Source organism: Pipistrellus hanaki (assembly GCF_964339955.1).
Source record: "Pipistrellus hanaki genome assembly, chromosome: 17".
NCBI lineage: Eukaryota > Metazoa > Chordata > Mammalia > Chiroptera > Vespertilionidae > Pipistrellus > Pipistrellus hanaki.
Genome location: NC_140519.1, coordinates 46,482,178 through 46,501,171, shown reverse-complemented (window position 1 = coordinate 46,501,171; position 18,994 = coordinate 46,482,178). Strand labels below are relative to the sequence as shown.

At 46.6% G+C, this 18,994-nt stretch overlaps 1 protein-coding gene across 3 annotated transcripts in view; it reads left to right on the top strand.

The window, feature by feature from the left end:
• Positions 1 to 18,994, top strand: part of ADCY8 (adenylate cyclase 8) — a 131,641-nt gene that overhangs the window by 74,812 nt on the left and 37,835 nt on the right. For 2 of the 3 annotated variants that reach the window (XM_084864640.1, XM_084864639.1), the window contains exons 7-8: positions 177 to 447; positions 13,136 to 13,333. In XM_084864640.1, the coding sequence (XP_084720766.1) occupies positions 177 to 447; positions 13,136 to 13,333 (469 nt within the window). The remainder of the gene's footprint in view (positions 1 to 176; positions 448 to 13,135; positions 13,334 to 18,994) is intronic. The other variant, XM_084864641.1, reaches the window with a different exon arrangement.

Genomic DNA, 18,994 nt, shown 5'->3' with positions numbered 1-18,994 from the left:
GGCTGCAGTGGCGAAGCCCTGCTTGTTGATTTTTGCTTGAATTTCTGTTTTCTTTTATTCTAATTTTTTCAGGGGACCACATATTGTCCCTGAGGACATGACCTCAGTGTGCCCTGATGATGGCTTTGCACAGGCCACGTCAGGGATGGATAATGACCTGCCCTTTGTGTCCCCAGGAGGATTCACATTTCCAAGGCCACCCTCGACTGCCTCAACGGTGACTATGACGTGGAAGAGGGCCACGGGAAGGAGAGGAATGAGTTCTTGAGGAAGCATAACATAGAGACCTATTTAATCCAGCAGCCGGAGGACAGTCTGCTGTCGCTGCCCGAAGACATTGTCAAGGAGGCAGTGAGCTCCTCGGACCAGAGGAACAGCGGGGCGACGTTCACGGAGGGCTCCTGGAGCCCCGAGCTGCCCTTCGACAACATTGTGGGCAAACAGAACGTAAGTCCGGCTTCCTTCTTCTGGCTAGCCAAAGGCATGCTCAGGTGGCCCCACACCGGAGATAACCCATTCATCTTTAACCTTTTCTCTGCTGAGCAGCAAAATTGCAAATAATCAAACCTATCTCCTCCAGACAGAATTACCTTTTGTATGCAATGTCAGGAAATGCAGGAAATACCAGGGTGTACCCAACACCCGCTCCCTTTATTTTTTTATTTTTTGACCTCACTCAAAATAAATGTCATGTGAAGCTGAATTGTAACTTTAAAAAAAAGACCCACGTTGGAAAAGAGAAACCTGATATTATTATACTAGCAACAGAAGTAGCTGAGCAGGCCCACGGGAAAGCCATTCCTTAGTCAACTGGCAGGCTAAGAGCTCTGAACTGCCCTCTGGGATTGAACGTCAGGGGTCGCCATTGATTTGGGACAGGCAGCACCAGGTGATGCCCAAGGGGGAAGAGGGTGAGAGCGTTCCGGAGTAGCATGAAATTGCAAAGCCGCCCTTGTAATTCTATTCCTATTTGTTTTGAATTTGCTTCTAATCTGAGGGATGAAGCCAACAGAGTCAGTACATGAGGAGTAAATCACCAATCATCCAGATATTTCTTAAATCATTTCTTCAACTACCAGGACTCTACTAAACTGAATGAGATGCTCAGCCTCTGAGAGGCGCCAGAGGACTGAGGCTGGTCAAGGCAGAGAACCTAAGACATCCGAGATTCCCCCTCTCCCTTCCCCAGAATGCTTGCTCGGGCCTGGGCTCTAATACGGGTTTTCCCTTTCATCACCCAGGCCGATCACCTCTAGTTGAATTCATGTGAGTTAAATGGTGGAACCCCACCATCCTTTTCTAAAGAAACAAACCAAAAAAAAAACAATATGAATGACCTCATTCACTCGGTCATTGACTTATCAGATATGTATGAGACTGGGAAATGGTTTCTGACATGCCCCTGTGCCAAGCAAAAGCTCAGAGCGCCGAGAACAAAATCAGCCCAACCGCGAGTGCCAGGAGCACTCTGAGAACCTGACTGGGCTCACTGTCTCAATCCATGCACCTGGACTTCTCTCCTGAGCTGATAGATAAGAAAAATCTGTCTGCTTAAAGCCATTTAAAAGGGGAAAGGTTCACGTGCTAAAAGTCTTCTGCATCAGACAGGTGGGTGGGCACTCTGAGGCCAGGCTAACCTCTGTCTCCATTCAGTTCTGTGTGACGGGGCAAAGGAGTAATTCATAGGCCAGATTCCACTGGGAGACCCAGGTCAAGCCCAGGCCACATGCCTTGCAAAGGTCAACCCTCAGGTCCTTACCATTCTTCTTTGTTTCTTTTTCCCCCAGAATTATTATGCCCAACCCAGTCACCACTGATTCAGTGCCCACTTCCTCCCATCCGTCTACTGGTGTGCATGGTGCCACTGGTTATTACGTAAAACAATGAACTTATATGTCCTTCCTGGAGTGGGTGCCTTCCCAGCTGACAGCACCCTCTGCTTCCTCTGCCTATTGTTAGCTTGAGCCTGGAAGCTGGTTATTTAGGGAGGAATGCATGCTTCACCGTAAATACCTCAGTGACTCTGCCTCACATTCTCTAAATGCCTTCTTTTTTTTTTCTTTTTTTGGGGGGTCTTGCCATTTGAAAAACTTTTTCTATGTAAGCTGTTTGTGGAACCAGGGATAATTCTTAATTGTTCTAATCCTAGTTGTTCCCAGCCTTGCTGCTAATAATTGAGAACCAAGAGAGAGAGGTGGAGATACTTGGTCTTATTCTGTGACTGATGGATCTGGTAAAATTATAAAGGAATATCGGAAATATTTCTTTGCTAATTTTCTAAAAAAAAAAAAAAAAAAAAAAAAAAAGAAAGAAAGAAAAAAAAAAATACTCGCCAATATCATCAAGTCATTATTATAAGATATGTCATTGTTAGTCAGTAATCACCCCGTATATTTCACATGATGCCCCAGTTTTGCCTGGATGCACTCCATCTGTGCCATCTTCAGCGTGAATCATCTCAGTTCATTCTGATGTCTTGACACTTCAGAGGCAGGGAATGTGCACTGATATTCACAAATAACTAAATGGCACTCCTAAGACTGAGGAAATGAGTCGATTAAAACGGTCACAAGCTCTCAAGAGTTTACACGTACACTTAACTCTAGAAATCGAGGGCCATCTGTGCCACTCAGAGACATGTGTGTGCCTAGAAGAGACAGAGACTGGTCTGGCTGGGCCTGTCTCTGCCAAAACACCCCGTCAGCTTCACGGAAAGCCCAGACCATCTGAGTGTTTGCCCATCCACACGGAAAACAGACTAATGCTCCACTGGGGCTTTGCCAGCTGAATTGGGCAAATGTTCTGGCTTCTATTGATTCATAATGTGAGCTTCGAAATATTTGTAATGACATCGGTATGCTGTGACATAATCTGTGCAATATACATAGCAGATGTTCAGATAGTTTCCTTCTCATTTATTCATTCATCCAATAAGGATTAATTGAGCATACTTTACATGCCAACTGCTAGTAGCAATAACAGGAAGGACAGAGAGAAGAAACACTGCAGAGGTAAAGTCAGCCAGTCGTTAATATGTTTCACGAAGAGAGAAATCATGCTTCACTTACCACTGTTTAGCCCCACATCTGGGAGGTAACAGGGCTTGATGATAATTTGTTGAATGAATGAATGAATGAATGAATGAATGAATGAAATGACAGATGTGGGTGTTAATGGAGAGGAGCCAGTTAAGTTCAACTTCTAGGTATTTTGCTTAGATTCGGGGTGGACAGTGGAAATGCCCACAGAAATAAGCACTATTGGGATGGAAGGAGATTGGATGGGAAACCCTAGGAGTTCCCTATGGTGCATGTTGAGCTTGAGAAGACTGGTGAGGGCTTCGTGGAGGTATATCCAGAAGCTATTAAACACTCTGGAGCTCAGGCATAAAGGAACTGTGCAAGGGATGTGAACACGGCCATTCTCAGAACCCGAGGACTAGTCGAAGCCGTGGAGTGAGGGGGATCACAGTAGGGAACATGTGAAGTAAAACCATAGGAAGTCACAGGATAGACCTCAAGGGGCACCTGATGGGAGGTGACAGAGAGTAGTGACCCCAGGACAGAGACAAACAGGAAGGAAAGTGATGAGAAGAGAATTAGGAGATGTGGTGTCCTGGGAGCCCAGAGAGCAGAGAGCTCGGTTTGAGATGGAAGGCGTAATCACCAATGGCTAGTGGAGCCAAGGGGCTAAGATGGGGGAAACTGCCCAATGGAATTGCATGGAAGAACATGACTGGCAAGAGGCATATTTGATGAGCTGATGAAGTCAGATTGCCACAGGTGGGAGATAAGAGAGGGTTCTGCATTTCCCAGGAGAACCCTGACTCCACCCGTCTCCTCCCCACCGCCCCTCTAAGGAGTCTGTCAGTGCTTTGGAGCAGCAGCTATTGCACTAAGAATTGTTTCTGGTCCCGTAGGTGAGTCCTCCAGTCCTGCTCTAAGCAGAAGATCCTCCCTTGGTTTTGATGTCATGCTTCTTCCTTGCCCCTTATCTGTGTCCATTTGGGTTAAATTGCTGGTTCAACACAGCCTGAGGTTGGTGTCCAGGTTGCTCTTGGAAGCCTGCAGCACTGGTGGTTTGCATCCCCGAATGCTGACGTGACAATTGTTTGCCACTGATTTGACATCTTGGCTCACTTGCCAGTGGGGCTGCCTATGCTCAGAGCCTCAGAGTGGAATGAGAGTAAAGAAACTAGAAGTCAAGAAGTGTATGATCACAGGTGGACTATTGACGTTCAAGGTATGGATGTAGAAGTGGGTAGTTGAAGTAAATGGAAAGTGGAAATTTGGACATGTCGGGGAGGGTGTCCAGAAATTTCCAGGCTAGATTGTTGGATGAGTCATCAACATGGTCATTGACTCTCTCAGAATAAAGGTAAATTTGGGGATGAAAACAAAGACTTAAGAAACGGGTCCTTGTGATAAAGATCATGCTTCCCTCTGAGTGCATGCTGTAACTACAATCCATTGTGGGCTTGAGCTCTCCATTCAATTATTTAACAGGAACTCAGCAGTCTTAACTGCTGGAGATTAGTAATGAGAAGACAGGTCTGGTCCCTGTCCTCTAGGACCTTATATTTTAAGGGGAATGTATACAACTAACTAAAACATGAAAGTGCTTTGAAGGAAATAGATATAGGAATATTGGGAAGATCGAATTATCACCGATAGGAACATCGGAGGTTTCTGAAGATTTGACTCAAGTGCTGAAAGGAAACCAGGAGAAGGACATCTAGAGGAAACAGCTAGTGCAAAGGCCCTGCGGTGGAAAAAAGTTTCATGTTAGAGGAGCAAAATGGCCCAAGGGGCTAGAGCAGCGACTTTCAACCTGCAAGAATTTTTAAAACATGAAATACTTAACTATTTAGTCAGGGGCACTGGCCTCTTTCCCTTAGATTATCAAATTTAAAAAAAAAAAAATGACAGCCAACACAATAGTTGTATGGTGTGAATGAATCAAAATTACATTTTTTTTTTAAAAAGAACACTTTTATTTATTTATTTATTTATTTATTTATTTATTTTAAATATATTTTTATTGAGTTCAGGAAAGAAGGGAGAGGGAGAGAGAGAAACATCAATGATGAGAGGGAATCACTGACTGGCTGCTTCCTGCACTCCCCCTACTGGGGATCGAGCCCTCAACCCAGGCATATGCCCTTGACAGGGAATCAAACCTGGGACCCTTCCATCCTCAGGCCGACGTTCTATCCACTGACCCAAACTGGCTAGGGCGAAATTATACCTGTTTTTGTCAGAGCATCAAAAACTATATTTTCTGGTGTGCCTTAGAATTTCAGTAATAAGTGTATGTGCCATGAGATGAGAAAGGTTGAAAATCGCTGGGCTAGAGCATAGCGAGGAAGAAAGAAAGGGGTCAGAGGTGAAGTTAAAGGATGTGGAGCTTGCTCCTGCCAGCTCCACATGGGAGTTCCTTTGAAGGGAAGTGATATAAAGGTTTCCAGCAGGGCACAGCCATGACCTGATTTAGATTTTTTTTAAGACATCACTTTGGCTGTCTTGTGGAGAATGGACAAATGGCATCTTAGACTGATGGTTCCCAAGAGGATACAAAGGGTAAAGCTTTCTGCTACCCTGAGCTATTAATCCTTCTTACATGACTTCTGTAACAAGTGATATGCCAAGAGCATGGAGCCACCCTTCAGAAGTGAAGCCCCTATCGGAGCCTAGGTCTGTCCCTCATATCCTATGAGGTCCCTGCCATCGTCTCATCCATCCCTTGCACACTTATCACAATCAGACATTCGCCTGTTACCCCTCCAGGCCTTGAAAAAGAATCACCTGGAGAAAAACACACATTTGATACTTCTGTTGTTTATGTTAGTCATTTCTACAAAGTAGAATGCCCTTGGTTGTTACCATTACCATGAAGCTAATATGTGCACCATCAATATTTTTAAATTTCTTTTTATTTAAATATTTTTACTGATTTCAGAGAAAAGGGGGGAGGGAGAGACAGAAACATCAATGATGAGAGAGAATCATCGATCCGCTGCCTCCTGCACTGAATGCCCCACACTAGGGATCGAGCCCGCAATCCAGGCATGTGCCCTAACCGGGAACTGAACCGTGACCTCCTCGTTGATAGGTCAACACTAAACCACTGAGCTGGCTGGGCTGCACCATCAACATTGAAAACATAGTTGAAATTTCTATATTCCACACAACAAACCAGGAAGCACATGTGCTTCTTTGCCATGAGGACAGACAGATGTCCACAGTGTCACTAACATTAATAGAAGCAGAGCGTTTGGGGCCAGCCACCATGGCGGGTGTGTTGCTCACATCCTTTCCATTTCGTTTTCATACCAACCTGACAGTGTGATGTGCCTGCTTTCCAAGTGAGGTGGGGCCATGATCAGGTTCTTTTATTGAATCATATTGATCCTTGGGCTTCGGTTTCTTTCATTCTGTATCTGCCCCTAAAGGGTGGGAAGCAAACTGAGTGGCTGTCCCCTTTCCAGTGCATAGAGATGCCCACGAGAAAAAGAACTCCTAAATTGCAACTTGTTTGACTTGCATCGTTCAACTTGGGCAAGTCTCTCTCCCATGATGTTCATTCGTTCCCTCATTCACTCGGTCATTCACTTATCAACCACTACTTAGTGACTGCAGTCTGTGGACACTGCCTGGTGTCAGGGATGGAGAGCTGAAGGGCGGGAAGCTGTTGAGGAGCCCACGGTGCGGAGGAATCGCTAACACGGCCACAGGGCAATGTGAACTTGCTGTCACTATGGCAGAAGAGTGGATGGTGGTGGAAAACTGACCCAAGGTGATGGGGAAGACCTTCCCAAAGAAGCGACTGTTCAGCTGAGCTCTGCAGTCAATCAGGGAGTTTGGGCCAAAGACGAGGGCACCAGACCCAGGTGTGTGGGGAGAAGCAAAGAGACCATCTTCACCTGGTTTCTGCTGCTCAAGCCCAAAGCACAGGCTTCTCTTTCCCCACAGAGAACTCCTACTCCTAAAAATGCCCTCCATAGCGGACACTGGTCTTAAAGAAAAAGTGGTGTTTTTCAGAGGTTAGAGCTTCCGTGATGAGCCGCCCAATATCTAACTGTCTGTGTTCAGTCGTGGTATGCAGGCGGTCACAGGCAGATTTTTCTCTGTAGGCAGCTTATTTCGAGCCATTTGAACATCAGCTTCAGCTCTGATGCTCACAGGATAGGACATTGTGCGGGCTTTGGGGGAGAGAGCATGAAGAGCTGGGACATTTCCCACCATGAATCCGCACTCTTCCAGGAACTGGGCTTATTCTGACAACAAAGCCCCCAGGCTGTCCTGCACCGGCTCAGGGATAATGGCTGAGTTCCGCTGGGGAGAGTGATTAGAGGGGCCTGGTTTTCCACTCTCTTCAGAAAGGCAAGTGCATCTGAAGCCTTCCTGGGAGCGTTGAGTGGATTACACAGGCAATTTGATCCGTTAACTTTGAGTGATCATCCTTTCTTTCTCTGACATGACAGGGGTAGACGAAGGTGAGGAAAACGATGGTAGAGATGAGTTTGTGGCTCGTGTAGAATTGCCCTGTGGGGGTGGCAATGAGCAGGCAAGCGTATGACATGAAGCTTGTGGTCACCTGATGGCCAAGAACTACCACAAACTCTTCTTGACCTGGTTTGGGGAGTCAGAAAACAGTGGCCTGAGGAAACAGAACCCATGATGAGTGCAAATTATTTTGAACATGTGAAGGTGAACGTATGACATTTTGAACATGTGAATGTGAACTTATGGTATTTAAAACATGTGAAGACAGGTAGAAAGAGAAAGAGCAAAAAATCTGTATTTTTTTCTGACTTCTTTATTTCCAAGATTTAAAGAAAAAAAGGAATTGGATTTGTTTTATTGATCTTGGTGCCAGTTTTGCCAATGACGGGGTTAAAGATTCTTTGTTATAAAATTTAATTAGCTGCATCGGGATTTTCTCCTCTTTTCTCCACCAAGAATGCCTTTTGTTGTTCTGACCTGGTGCAGTACACATGTGTAAAGGTTTTTCTTTACAAATACTAGTGCATGTAGTATGGCTGACTCTGTATCCCCGTTTATTAAAGTGATTTGGCACATGAGTCATGGCTGACCATGGCTCTGGCTCTGTGCTGGCAATGAGTGGTAGCACCCCATGGGGACTGAATTCCAGCCCAGAGCAAAGGCACTTGGCATTTTTGCTGGCTGACCAGCCTCCGCTTTGGCTGTGTTGGCATGCACTTCTTTCTGCCTCACCTAGGGTCAAACAGGGAGCACAGCGGTAATTCCTCGGGCTTGGGTGGGACTTTCTGAAAGGTCCTCCCCTAGCTCTGGGATCTCCAAACGACTTCTGTGGGTTGTAGGTTGTGAACCTCTAGATTCAACCGCATCTGTCCCACTCTGTGACTCTTAGGTCACCTTTAATGGCCTAAAGAACATCTTCGCACCATGAGATGGTAATGGCTTTGTGTACATCACAGCACCATGGGGGCAGCACCCACCAGGAGTGCATATCCCGGGAGGAGGCAAACACAGGGCTGCTCTTAGGTGGTTAACTCAGATGCAAACACTGGGGATCATCAACACCTGGAAAAGCTCATTAATGAGGCAATTCCAACAGACAGATGTGGGCAGAAAATCAGGATAAGAGAGAGAAGCCCCAAAGACATCACAGTTTGGCCCTGATCTGAGTAATTTCTTCTCTTCCCCCTGCTTTGTCCTGCATTAACTGGAGATGAGTGAGAGAGGCTGGATTCTTGAAGGTCGGTAAGGTGTAGCTCATTGGAACAAAATTAAGGGGAGCATCAATAACTAAATTTAAGAAGCAAATTTGTATAATAGGAGTCTGAAAAAAACTCAGACCTACAGCCTTAAAACAAGAAACCCGAGCAATTTATCAGCAACTTGCAATATACTATGGCAGGTCTTCGGATCATGTCCTTTTGCTATCACACTGATGAGATGCCTTAGGAACTTAACTCTCATTCATATTCATTAGCCTTTGGTAAAAGTGGTTTTGGTTATATGTCGTTTTGCGTAGTTCCAAGAACCTATTGGCAGCATTGAGGGAGGACTTACTATATTCGTCTCATAATCCTAAATGTAAAGAGCTACGTCAGAATCTTGAAAGAGATGAAAGTTCAGGTAATTATTATATTTCCATTTTATCCAAATTTCTGTTATGAAAACACACATGCACAGACACACACAAACTCACAATTTCATTTTCCCCAGGGCATTGACATTTCTGAAAAATCTACATCTTTGATGTTCATAAGTCCTGGTATATGAGCTGAATTATTCACGCTGTCACACGAGGTCATCAGGTCCGTGGGAAAGTAGTCCCCTCTCCAGCCAATGAGATTGCTGCCCAGCCATTGCAGTGCTATGAGTATTTTGATTCCCACTTCTTGGGTGGCATTCATGTGTCAGCCCCTCTGTGCCCAGCTCCTGAGCCACATCCGGGCAGAAATCCTGCCTCTATCCTTAGGAACGCCCCATCCCTCTCTCATAACCCCCAAACTCTGAGATGAGGTCAGTGCTGGAGTTAGCATATCTGTTGCACACATGACTAGGGATGTGATATTTTGAAAGCTAAAAATTCTCAATTGGCAGCTTGCCTCAAGTAACGTGGCTTGAGAGTGGCCACATGACTCAATGGAAGTGCGAGTTCTGTTTGGGCCAATTCTGCGGAAGTTTAATAGCTCCTTTTGATTAAAAATGGCCCAGGTGTATCATGAGTGAGGCGCAATCACTTTCTAAACTGAGATTAGCATCTTTCTGAGGAACTCGAAGGACCTTATCAGAGTAAGGAATCCTGAAATCGCTAACGAGAAATGTCAAACGAGCTTTCCCAGGAATATGTGGCCTACGATTGCTGAAGTGTTTTTGACTCACAAGACTGGGTTTCTAGAAAGGGCACCTTCAGCCTGAAATCTTACTGGGAAGAACTGATTTGCTTACACAAACTGATTAAGGAATACCAAAGGTTTGGCCATCCACAAAGTGATAGGACCTGTGGGGAAAGTAGGCGTTCATTGTATACTGAGGTAGAAGACAATTCCCGAGAAAAGTCTTCTGGTCATAAACCAGATGATGAGCTTTAAGACGGTTCACGACTCCTCCCATCCCATTCCAATGCAGTGTATAAAGGGATATCCTACCTAGAACCTCCGATGATAATTTCCATGAGAACCTCAGCCTCTCAGGTAAGAGCCTACCTACGTTCAGAACTTGGGTTTGGAAGGGACTCTGGTCCTGTCTTGAGCACCTGTGAGTGAAGAAAAATTTCCCGAAATGCCTGAGGAGGGGACAGGTCTCTGTGAGGACCAGTCTCAGGCTGCAATGTCTTTCTCTGAAGAGACTCATAGGAGAGGCCTGCTCAGGTACAAACCGTGATATATCCCCATGTTGACCAATCGGACCTCCCAACTATCTGAAAGCACCAGCTAAAGTAAAGAAGTAAATGTACATGTCTATTATTGTACATAAATGTAATATATGCTTCAATTACACACTGAAACATGCATTTCCCATTTCCTTCCATTTCATCCATTTGTTTTTCCAATTATCTGAGCTATTGCTTTAAGTTGCTTATGTGAATAAACCCTCTCAACCTTTTTGAGGCCCATTTATGATTGGAATCATATTGGAAGGCTTATGCCAATTTTTAACTTGATCCCAACTTGCTCACATTGGCATTGTAAATCTTCAAAAGAGAAAGCCATAAGCCATCAAGAACAGCTTATTGCAGTGTATAACTCCAGATAGACAAATAAGACATGCTACACATTTTCCCGGTACTGCTTACAAATGAGTCGCTGTGAAGATACCAGCCTGTGAATTTCAATGGCAGCAGCATTATTCCACTTAAGGGGAACACATGGTCAAATATTAGCGACCATTACTAATGGAGGGAGGGAGATCACAGGCAATCTCAAGCCAAGGTCACCTCCAAAGCCATTCATGCTTTGCAGCAGTGCATTGGAGGGTAAGTGAAAGCTTAAGGTTACCCTTCCTGATTCTAATTTGACTTCTCGAGTTGAGATTGGTCTTCCCTTGAGCATACACATATGTCCTGAAGGTACAGATACCAAACAGCAGGCATAATTGTCCCATGTAACTGAGAAAGCAAATGACCAGAAAAGGGACCACTGAGCACTCAGTGCATATAATACGAGTGACATAACTGCAAGGAATAAAAATAATTGCTTGCATGAGAATTATCCACCTCAGCGTCACTGACAAGTTGATGCAAGGGCTCCGTCCTGGCTCTAAACTATCACCTGGTGGCAATGATGGGGAAAGGTTTTTCTCTCCTTTGAAAGAGCCACACAGACAGACAACACGGTCCCACCACTTGTTAGGAGGGCATCTTGGCATCTCGTAGCCAGAATGTATGCCCACAGGCAGCATCTTTCCCACCTCCTCTCAGCACAGAGAACTAAAAGTTGTCGTTTTCTGCACCTTTTATAAAGGATTTCCCCCCAAGAAGCCAATGGGAGAGGCACCACGTGGTGGAGATCCATCCCCTTTGCCTTCTGAGAGGCTGTTTTAATGCAGCTAATCCCGGGGGCTGAGCCCTCTGGCCCTGCATGGATCCTGCTGTTCAATTTTCTGGAACACTGGTCCCTGTTTCCTTCTCCATTTAGCTATCTCTTCCCCTGTGGTAGCCTCCCTGGTACTCAGAGCTGAAACTCACTGCTCAGTGCCCGAGGGGCATATATAATACTTCCCTTTCTCATGTTGGCACGTGCCACTCTATCTGGGGCTGGAGAAGAGGGTTCCAGTGAATTCTACCAGTGATGAAGCCCTGCTACGGAGTGCCTTAGAGACCTGGGCATTAGGTGACATGGGCTGTCTCCAGGAAGGTTAAAATAAAGAATCCGACAGCCCACAGGAAGGGTCCTATGGACAGGCTAGATAGAAAGTCCCTGAGGTCACAGTCCCCCAACTCTGGCTTAAGTCAGAGGATAAGACCCTTGTCTCTCGGATACAGGAAGGTCTGGGCCTCCGAGGTGCTGTCAGCTCTCATGGGCTGCCCGCCAGTGAGCCCGTCACGATAGCTCAGGTTAGTCTGTGGTCCTGCGCATGGCCACGCTGAGAAGCTGGCCGAGAAAAGCAGGAGTGGTGAGTATAGCCCAAGGCGAACAGTTCTCACTGCCCCACTCTGCAGAGGCACCGCATCTTCTGCAGAGACGAGCACCCCATTTCCTCTAGCCCTTCAGCTCCAGTCCCCCCCTTTTGGTCAAAGAAGCTGTCTTACGTTGGAGCTGTAAGCGAGCGTTGCATTTGGTTACATCCAGCCAGTGGGTCTTGTCCCCTACACTGAATTACCTACCGACAGGAGCCTCCCTGCCAGACCTGGTGTGTCTTCATAAACTAACGCTACTTCTGCATCCAACTAGCCTTACCCAGGGGCCAAAGAGGTGGCCGTGCCTTTCACGCCTCCTGCTGTTCAACCCTGTGAACTGGAGGGGCTGCAAATGCTTGCATTTTTTTTTAATTTTTTGCCTAAAATAAATTAAACACATATATCTATATGGGGATATAGATATATAACGGTCTATGGGGAAAAACATTTGTGCAGCATAAAAACCTAACAATCATTATCAAGTTCAAGGTGCAGATCTTGACACATCCGGCTGGCTGTCCATGAGGAATGCTTAAAAAAAAAAAAAAAAATGCAAGCCATGGGTTCCTGTCTCTCCACCCCCATGAAGGGAAAGACCACACGGAAATGTGGACTCTACTTGGTTGGAGATGATCATTTCTGTGGGCTTTCGGACTTATTTTACTTTCTGTCACTGGCACTGGTTCTCTTCCTCTCGGACCAGAGAGGTGCCTGGTTGGAGAAACGGTCTCTTTTAACATTTGCAAGCCAACAGCTCTCCCAGGTACCTGCACCGCAGGGATTCAGTGCAACTACTCGGAGGAGAGGGGCACGTCCCTCCTGATGTACTAACTGGCCAGGTTGTGTTCCTCTAAACCGAATGCTAACTTACCGACTTCTGTAGGTTTCACTGAATACAGCTGCATGGAATGCTATTACTGTTTGCAATGCGACCTGATTAAAAAAAAACAACATTGCATTTCTCTTTTAATCCGAAGGGGACTAGCAGGCTTATTTGTGTTTGCATGTGCTTTCCCCCTAGACTCTGGCTGCCCTAACAAGAAATTCAATAAATCTACTTCCAAACCATCTTGCACAAGCTTTGCATGTCCAGTCGGGGCCTGAGGAAATTAACAAGCGAATAGAACATACCATCGACTTGCGGAGTGGCGATAAATTGAGAAGAGAGCATATCAAGCCATTCTCACTGATGTTTAAAGACTCCAGCCTGGAGCACAAGGTAGAGCTGGGTGTGCGCTGGCCGCGGCTCTTTCTCTGAAGTTCACTGTCGTACATGTTCGTGGGGCCGGAGAGAGGGCCGGGGGCCATGGCCCCTGTCGGTGTGTCTGTGGTTTGTCTGTGTGGTGTGGTTTGGTGCTGTCTTTGCTTTTCCTGTTTGAAGATCATGAGCAGACTGAAGGCCATGGAAGGAGATGCCGTTTAGATCAGGAAGGGAAAGATAAGGGGAGGAACAAGGAGCTCTGACCCGGGGAGCCTCGCAGGCCTGCCTTTCACGTGGACATCCTTAGCTCAGGTGACATGGGCACTCCCTTGCCTCTGCTTTCAGGTTAATTCTCCTGGGTAGCAGCCACTGGAACATAATGCATGAAGGCACCGAATGACTTCATGCAAGCATTACCGTCTTCCTTAGATTACAGGAGACACGCGTTCTCCCAGTTGTCCGCTGGTCCCCGATGTGGACATACTAGAGAAGAGGAGCTGTGAATTCAGAGTTGGGTTTGAAGGCCACCTCTGCTACTTCTTTGCTGTGTGGCCTTGGAAAAGTGGGGCAGCCTCTCTGAGCATGAGCTGCACAGTGGGCTAAAGAGCGTGCCTCCCTCACAGGTTGGTATGGAAGGTTCAAAGCAATGCCTGGAGTAGGTGAAGTGTCCAAAAATGGCAGCCGTCACCACAGTGGGGGTGACTGCCTCTGTGGCCCTGCTCTCTCCCCAGACGGTAAAGCGCTGTGCGGAGGCGGGTGCGGCCCCTGCTTCACTGGGTGAGCTGTGCCCTGGCAGAGGCTGCGGGCCTTACCTGCCTGAGCACAGGAGGTCTGGTGCCAGCTGGAGCCTCTGGCAACACCAGCAGGGAATCTGCAGGCAAATTTCAGGGTTTTGATCTGACCCCCTCAAAGCTCCAGGGGGCGAGCTTTTACGGGTTTGCCCAGCTGCCTGGGTGACCGCATTCCTCAGTGTGGGAAATTCCGTGCCCATGCACCTTCCGTGCCCATGCGCCATTCCCAGCGAGTGTCTGAGGACCAACTCAGGCTGCAAACTCCAAAATGAATATCTCCACCTGCAGCTGGCAATCGGAAACGTATTGTGTCTGTGTACCGACCAAACAAAAGGAGAGGGAGCGTTTTGCTTTGCTCTGCCTCCCCTCTGCCAACTGCCAGGCGGACTTTGCTGATTTGTAATATAATTGGGGGCTTAAGGGCCAAATTAAATGCATTGTCTCCCCTGGTTGCGGCACTGAAGGAGCTAGGAGGAGCAGGGTGGTCGTGCAGAGAATCTTCTCAATTAGCCCATGTACACGCCGGTGTCCAGAGCTGCACAGGACCCTTGTATTCATTCCTGTTAGAGATGTACTTGATTCACTAGTGACCTGACCTCTGCAAAGAGAATTTCTAGGTTTTCTTTTATTAAATAGCATCTGCAGGGACCTAGTGCTGGAGCAGGAATGGACCGGGGGGCGGGGCGGGGCACGGGGTGTCTGAGGGTGACTTCTGTGACAGGGGAGGTTCTTCCAGGAGCAGCAGAGGGCAGGAATGCCCACCACAGTCCGGCCTGTGCCATGTAGCGGGTGGTCTGCATTGCATGGGGTCCCTGAGGGGAGGACAATGATAATGTTCATCCCCCCATCTCACAGAGATTCCCCTCACTGATGCTTGCTCAGGGACCCTCTCTAGGGCTGCATTACACCTGAGAGGGGATACATATGAAGTAACCATCACTGGGTGTTTCCCAAATGCCATATACTCGTCTAAGCTGTTCGCACTAATAGGCCAGCAATGAAGAGTATGCGGGAGAAGATTCTATGAGCCTCATTTTCTCCTTGATGAAATAGAGAGGCAGGGAAATGACCAAGAAATGCCCAAACTCGACCTGTCAGAACCTAAGGCCACAGTGACCCCCAAACCAGTGTCTCCTCTCCCTGGAGCCCCGGGGACTTGCCCTCCCAGGCCCTCGTATAAGAAGACAGCCCTGTGTTAGGTTCATCCTCTCCTCTTCCAGCCTCAGATGGGGTGTGAGGCCTGGAGCAGCAGGGGCTGGAGGGCAGGATTGGATCGGAAAGGGTCCTAGGGCCCTAACCAAACAGAGCAGGCCTTCCAAAGGCACAGGATTCTGCGCCTCGTGTTTATATACGTCGGTTTACTGCGTCCTCAGAGAAACATTACCATCCCTCTTACAAAAGAGAAAGCGAGCCTCATAGAGGTCAAGTAGAGGTCACAGACCTCAGAACCCCACTGCCATTCTTAATGGACTCTGAGCTACCACCGCCTGGGAGCTGTCCCCCCTACTACACAGCACTAAGAAAGGAAATCGCCCAGCATGGGGAGTTGGGTGATTTATGTCCCTCACCCCCACCCGTACCCACATGTGCAGGAAAAAAACCTACCCAGCAGGTAAGGAAAGAGGGGAAACCCATATTCCTATGCCCTAGGATTGGTTACATGGGGGGAAAGGAGCTCTCCTAGAATTTCAAGTCCAGAAGGCAATCCGCATAGGTTTGCTGCCTGAGTCCACACTCTGAATGTGGTCTTAAAAAGCACCTCAGGCAGAGAATGTATCCTGAAAGCAGTCCCTGGTGGACACTGCCCCCTGCCAACCAGCGGGAGCAATCGCAGACCTCCCTGGAAGAACGCAGAGATTTTAAGACTCCGCAGGTGACAGTAAGACGCGATCTGATTTCAGACACGCTCAAATGTGAGGGCGGGTTAGGTATCCTAGAGTTAGCGAGATGTACACAGTATCTGTGACACCAGAACCTTTAACCACTGCCCTATCCTGCTTTGGGGGAGCAAGTGTGCACCACAAAAGCATGTTTCCTGGAAGGAGAAGTGGAATGGCAATGACCTCACCCTGGGAGGTTTGTGGGGAGCAAAAGGCTTTACTGTTTCCACAATAAAAGGGAATGTAACTCAAGGTTATACAACTTCATGGTCTCGACAGTAAAAGGATATATAATATGACTAATAAAACTCGCCAGCTTTATCAGTGAGATGTCACTCAGACCTTTCCTAACCACATGTGCTTATAGCGACTGGCACACCTGCCAGCAGCGGGTGCAGCAGCCTTTCTCGTACCACCTGCCCCTCCCCCCCCCACCATGCTGCTTAAACACTTGCTGGATGAATGGGGACTCACATCAGGGAGACTATTCCAGGAGACTGTCTCAACCTGGAGCTGGTCTCCAGATATTATTTGAGAGAACTCTAAGCCAAAGCACACGGGTCAGTTTTGATCTGATTCTAAGAAGCAGTGCCTCAGGAGAGAAGAGTATAAAGTTCCACATATTCCCTGCCATGTCATTTCAAAGTCACACTCTCACACCTGCATGCATGCACGATACACATATACATGCATACATGTACATACACACATGTAAATACATACATAAACCTCTATGAATACACATTCCTACACCTATACACACATACACATATACCCATATTCATATATATACACATGCACACATACACGTGTGCGCACACATGCATGTATACACACTCATATACATACATGCAAATATAGACATATATACATCTACACATGCACATATACACACACACACATACACACAGAGGCATCTTTTGAGTTACACTTCAGAAAAGCACACTCACAACTCGGGCAGCTTAGCCACGTCTGAGCAGCACAGTTCCCCACTCTGCTCCCCAGGTCCCGTATCTGTGAGCTGGCAGGGCTGAGCTCCCCAGCCTTCAGCAGTCAGTGCTGTGAGCCTGTGAATTCCCTGTGACCACAGTGGCCACGTGTTGTGATGTGCCTAAGACGGACCTGGCTTACACCCATTTTCTCAACATAACCTATAGCAGCACTGCCTTGCAAGCTCACAAATCACCCAGTATGTGTGACAATTCATGTGGCCCAGGTCTCAGGCCTCGGCCAGATCAAAAGTAGTGGTTCTTACCACCTGCACATCCCAGCCACTACACGAGGACTTTCTGGATGAATGAGGGAAGGGACCTAATCCAGTCCTCCCAGATTTTCCAGAAGGATCCACCGCCCTCCTTCAGCATCGGGCCGAATATTTCTTAAGTGACCTTACAGATCTCAGGGGCAAACAAAAATTAGAACTATAGTAAAGTGATGCAGGAAACAAGACACGCTTTTCAAACACTGTCTATCATATTGGACTTTTTTATTATATATGACTTCTTAGTAAAAAACGCATTTTTATTACTGAAAGCTTATACCAAACATTTAAGGCAAAATGATGAAAATGACATCTTGTGATCCTACAACCCAGGATGACTACCCACCGTTAGCATTCTGGCACTTGCCATGCTGGTCTTTCATGAGAGTGGTTCTGTATACTTAACTTTGCTATTGGTTTTACTAAGTGGGTCCATTGTATACATATGCTTTGTACCATAGTGTTAAACATTCTTTGCTTGAGCTTTCCCCCACATTACTCCATTCCATGTTTTAAACATTTTGGGCTTTTATTTCCCCTCAATTTTTCACTATTATAATTTATAAACCTACATGGTGATGGCCATTGTCATACTGAAATCATACATCCATGCATAGTTATTTTCTTAGAATAAACTCCTAAAAATGAGGGCAAGAGAATGCACGTTTTTAAATACTCTATATGCATTCTGAAATTGTCCCCTAAAATGTGACTGTTCTTTTAAAAAATCACCAACTTGATAAGAGACAAGAAGCATCTTCCTGTCATGTTTTAAAACTATTATTGAGGTTGATGCCTTTCTGTATATGTTTTTTTAAATATGTTTTTAAATATGTTTTTTATTGATTTCAGAGAGAGGAAGGAGGATAGAAGCATCAGTGATGCTTCTCGGTACACCCCCTACTGGGGATCGAGCCCACATCCTACACATGTGCCCTAATCAGGAATCACACCATGACTTCCTGGTTCATGGGTCGACTGACAATCACTAAGACACACCGGCTGGACTGTATTTTTATTTTTATGTTTTGATATTATATTTCTTCTTTTGTGATTTGCACATCTGCCTTAACTGCCTTTCACTGTGTTCACTCACCTCTTTCTTACTGATTTGCAAGTATTCTTTATATAGTGAAGAACTTAGCCCCAGAACAAGAAGAAGGTGATGTTTCTCAGTCTCTGGTTCTTATTTCTCTTCTAGATACAAGGCTCTGAATGAAGCTTAGGATGAGGGAGACGATTCATTATTATTACTTAAAACCAACCCCAAACCGTTAGTGCCTTAAGAGAGCTTAATATCATAGAAACATGTATTTGGAATGACTTCGTTCAACTTAGTGTTGAATTCTGTTTTCCTGAGTCCCTGGCCACGTTTCTCTGTCCTGGGCTGCACGTTAGGACTTGGACTGGTCACTTCCTCCTGCCTTCTGAGGAGCCCGGGACTAGCTGTCACTCCCGTGGCCTCACCAGGCTTGGGGATTGGACCAGTCTAGGAAAGAGGAGTTCCTCCTGCCAAGGATGGGAGGTTTGGGGGACGGGGAGCTGGAAGAGTGGTGGGTTGGAAGCTTTATAAATTTCTGCTTGGGATTCTCCTAGTCAGTCAACCACCCTTCCATCCTCCCCACCCCACATCCACACACACTACCACCCCATCCCCAAGACAGAGCACAGCATGAGGAAATATATTGCCATTAAGGTTCTTCTTTGTCCCTGTGGTGAGATCCTTCCAGCCTCACACTCCTGGGGC